Here is a 3863-nt window from a genome sequence, read left to right as displayed (position 1 = left end):
GGGGGGGGGGGGGGGGGGCAACTGAGACTGAAAATTCATAAAGATGTCGATCCACATTTGAAAAGGATAAATAGTTTAAAAATATCAAAGGTTTACACCATTAGGTTGCAAAGATATAGAGATTAGAAAATTTGAATGAGTGGCAAAAACTCAGTTTTCTCCAAGTGAGAGAAAGACTGAAAAAAAAATGAACCACTTAATTGTATAAACCTGTAGAGACGTTAACCGAATACATATTCAGTATTCAACAGAATTTAAATATTTAAAATGTGATAAACTTAATGGAAGATTTAGTGGGGTGGCATGGGGAATAAAAATGACAATAAATGAGATAGTTTGTGTGTGTGTGGGGGGGGGGGGGCAAAAATCCACCAAATTACAATAAATGAAGTACACTAGCTACTGTATTTGGCAATTATCCTATATTTTATCGACCCATTAAAGATTAACGATGTCTTTAATAGAAAACATTTATGTCAACACTAACTATAGGTTTTGTTCAACTCTTTTATCATCTAGTTCATTCCTTCCCTTCCTTCTCTCTACCTTCTCCTTCCTTCATCAACATTCTCCTTCTCTTCCTTCTCTTCTTTCTCTTCCTTCATTAAGATTCTCCTTACCTTCTTTCTCTACCTTCTCCTTTCTTCATTAACGTTCTCCTTCTCTTCCTTTTCTAACCTGCTCCTTCCTTCAACAACATTCTCCTTCTCTTCCTACTCTATACCTTCTATTTCTCTTCCTTCTCTACAATTATCAATATTCTCCTTCTCTATGCCATCTCCTTCCTTCATCCATATTTTCCTTCTCTACCTTTTCTTGCTTTTACCAATATTCTCCTTCTCTTCCTTCTTTACCTTCTCCTTCCTTCATCAATATTCTACTTCTCTTCATTCTCTACCTTCTCCTTCCTTCATCAACATTGTACTTCTCTTTATTCTCTTCCTTCTCCTTCCTTCATCAATATTCTCCTTCTCTTCATTCTCTACCTTCTCCTTCCTTTATTAACATTATTCTTCTATTCCTTCTATATCTTATCTTTCCTTCATCAACATTCTCTTTCTCTTCCTTCTCTACCTTTTCCTTCCTTTATCAACAATCTCCTTCTCCTCCTTCTTTATACCTTCTCCTTCCTTTATTAAAATCCTCCTACTCTTCCTTCCAACAACTTCCTTCTCTTCCTTTTACCATCTTTCTACTCTACCTACCCCTTTCTTCTCTTTAACTTCTCCTTCCTTATACAACGTTCTCCTTCCCTTCCTTTCACCATCTTTCTTCTCTACATTCTCCTCTACCCTCTCTATACCTTTTCCTTCCTTCTCCTTAATTAAACCTTCCTTGTCCTTCTCATCCTTTCGTGATTTTCTCTTTTTTCCTTAATTCCCCAACTCCTACCATTAACCTTTCATTTTGACTTAATTAATTTAAATAATTCTTAAGCTTTATTTTTCTCATTCTAACATCACTTTCTACTCTTTCTCTCCTTTAAATTTCACTTTATATCCATTTTAATGACTTTATCTCCTATTTCTAATTTCTTCTCTTTCCTTGAAAAAACTAACATTGAAATAATTCCTACCGCATAATTTGCCCACTACCAAATAAGCTATTTATGCCTCTAGGATCACTATTGATTATTATGTTTAGACAAATTGGATTGTTCAAGTGGAAAATTTGGTAATTACCAATACTTGTACAGTATCGTATATTGTTTATTGTTTATATACTATTTATTATTAAATATCCCTAAATACTTGTTCAGTATCGTATATTGTTTATTGTTTATATACTATTTATTATTAAATATCCCTGAAGTATTTTCAAGGGAACTTGTAAACAACTTCGGGGGCAAAAAATTATAAAGGAATCGAAGCCTTGCCACAAACTCAGGTTTCTAGTCCATTATTATTATTATTGGAAACTTCTGGGGATATTCTGGTCCCCTAGAAAGTCACCCCCATCAGTACTTACCCTTCGATACGAGTACAACCACGCCTGGGGTCGTCTGTTTTAAAACAGCTTAGAGCATGTTCTATTATTGAACCCTGGATATAAGCGCACCGGGTGTTGGGATTTCGGGAACCTGAGTAAGCGGCAACTTCCCAAGTCTGTCCTAGCCACAGCGCTTAGCCCCTAGTCTGTTCTAGCCGGCGCGCTCGGCCCTATAGACCATCCTAGCCGCAGCGCTCGCCCCACCCCCCATTGCAGCCTGCGGCGCCTCAGATGGCCTAATCTAACCTTTGGGAAGTTACCGCTTGGGAAATTACACATTTGGGAAGTTGCCACTTGGGAAATCGCCCTTGGGAAAATGCCTTTGGGAAATATGTTATGATATGATGTTGCTACAAAATGTATGCTTTTAATTATTACAAAAGCTTTCAAAAATCTAAAAAGTGAAGTAATGAGAAAATGAGATGAAACATGTTTTACCTTTTCTTCTCTCCATCACCGGAAGTAGTTTTTTCTTTCCATCAGTTCCGGATTTCTCTTTATTCACTGCTATTTCTTTTTTATCAACAATTTGGGTCACTTTAGCTGCACTTTGCGTCACTGCGTCAACTGCAATCACTTTCTTTTTACCCTGCATCAATTTACAGACGTTTTGCGTCACTTTCTGTACATTTTGAGTCACTTTAGGACTTGGCGTCACTTTAGATACTTCTTGCGTTACTTTCTTAATATCTGGCGTTGCTTTGACCAATTGCGAGATTTTCTTTCGGTCGGCAGATATCGACTTCTTTCTCTCTTTTATACCATCCTTAACCACTGATTTCTTCCCGTCTTTGACCGCCGTTTTGTCCAGACTTCGGCGGTGAGAAGCCGATGTTTTGAGTTTTGCGTTTTCAATCAGTTTTCTTCTTATCTCTCCTTCACTTAATTCATCTTTAAAGCACATGGGTTTTTTTACATAAAAAAAATCAACTTATTATTTTTACTTGTATTTTATAAATCATTCCGAACTCAAAATTCATTTACTCTGAATAACAAGGTTTTAGAAGAGTTCTTTGGTTCCGTTGATTTGAAAAATATTGTTCAATAGAAAATTATAAATTAAACCTAACTGACAATTGTAAAATTTATGCCTATCAAAATAGAAATTAAATTTTAGAAATGTTCTCTCAAGAAGCACTTTTTACTTGAAATGAAATAAGCAGGGAAAACTTTATGGACCAAAATTAAGTTGTTAATGTTAACCCTGTAATCATATTTCTAGATTCACGGAACACCGCCTAATTATTCATTACTTATCTGATGCAGCACTTGGCTTAAGAAGATAATAAGATTGCCCTCTCTCCCTTTTCTATCCTTCAACACCCCCCCCCGCCCATCCTTAACCCCCTCCCCCTCTTCATAGGATTTCCAAGAGTAAAGCCAGTCAGAACATGTGTTGTTACTGCAAGCTCCTAGTCTTTACCCCCTACTAAGTAGATATTCCGGAAACTATTTTTCCTCCTCATTTTACCCCCCTCCCTCTTTCTCTGCCATCATTACCATCTTTTTTCCTCATCTTTACCACAATAGTCCCTCATCTTTACCACAATACTCCCTCATCTTTACCACAATACTCCCTCATCTTTACCACAATACTCCCTCATCTTTTCCACAATACTCCCTCATCTTTTCCACAATACTCCCTCATCTTTACCACAATACTCCCTCTTCTTTCACCCCTACCTCCTCATTTTTACTTTTGTTTTTACCCTCATCCTTCCTTCCTCATTTTTATACCCCTTTCCTTTCATTTTACTCTCCACTTCCTTCCTTATTTTCTTCTCATTTTTATCTCCCTCTTCCTTCATTATTTTTATTCTACTTCCTTCTCATTCTTATCTCCCTCATTCTTAAATATCCCTAAATACTTGTTC

The 3863-nt window shown here is 36.7% G+C and overlaps 1 protein-coding gene across 1 annotated transcript in view; it reads right to left on the bottom strand.

Moving 5' to 3' along the window:
• Nucleotides 1-3863, bottom strand: part of LOC111701139 (uncharacterized) — a 53822-nt gene that overhangs the window by 41825 nt on the left and 8134 nt on the right. The window contains exon 2 of the mRNA XM_023472302.1: nucleotides 2428-2880. Within this exon, the coding sequence (XP_023328070.1) occupies nucleotides 2428-2584 (157 nt within the window). The 5' untranslated portion in view covers nucleotides 2585-2880. The remainder of the gene's footprint in view (nucleotides 1-2427; nucleotides 2881-3863) is intronic.

The sequence above is a fragment of the Eurytemora carolleeae genome, unplaced genomic scaffold, assembly GCF_000591075.1.
Source record: "Eurytemora carolleeae unplaced genomic scaffold, Eaff_2.0 scaffold85, whole genome shotgun sequence".
NCBI classification, from domain to species: Eukaryota; Metazoa; Arthropoda; class Copepoda; order Calanoida; family Temoridae; genus Eurytemora; species Eurytemora carolleeae.
This window is presented reverse-complemented; position numbering and strand designations above follow the sequence as displayed.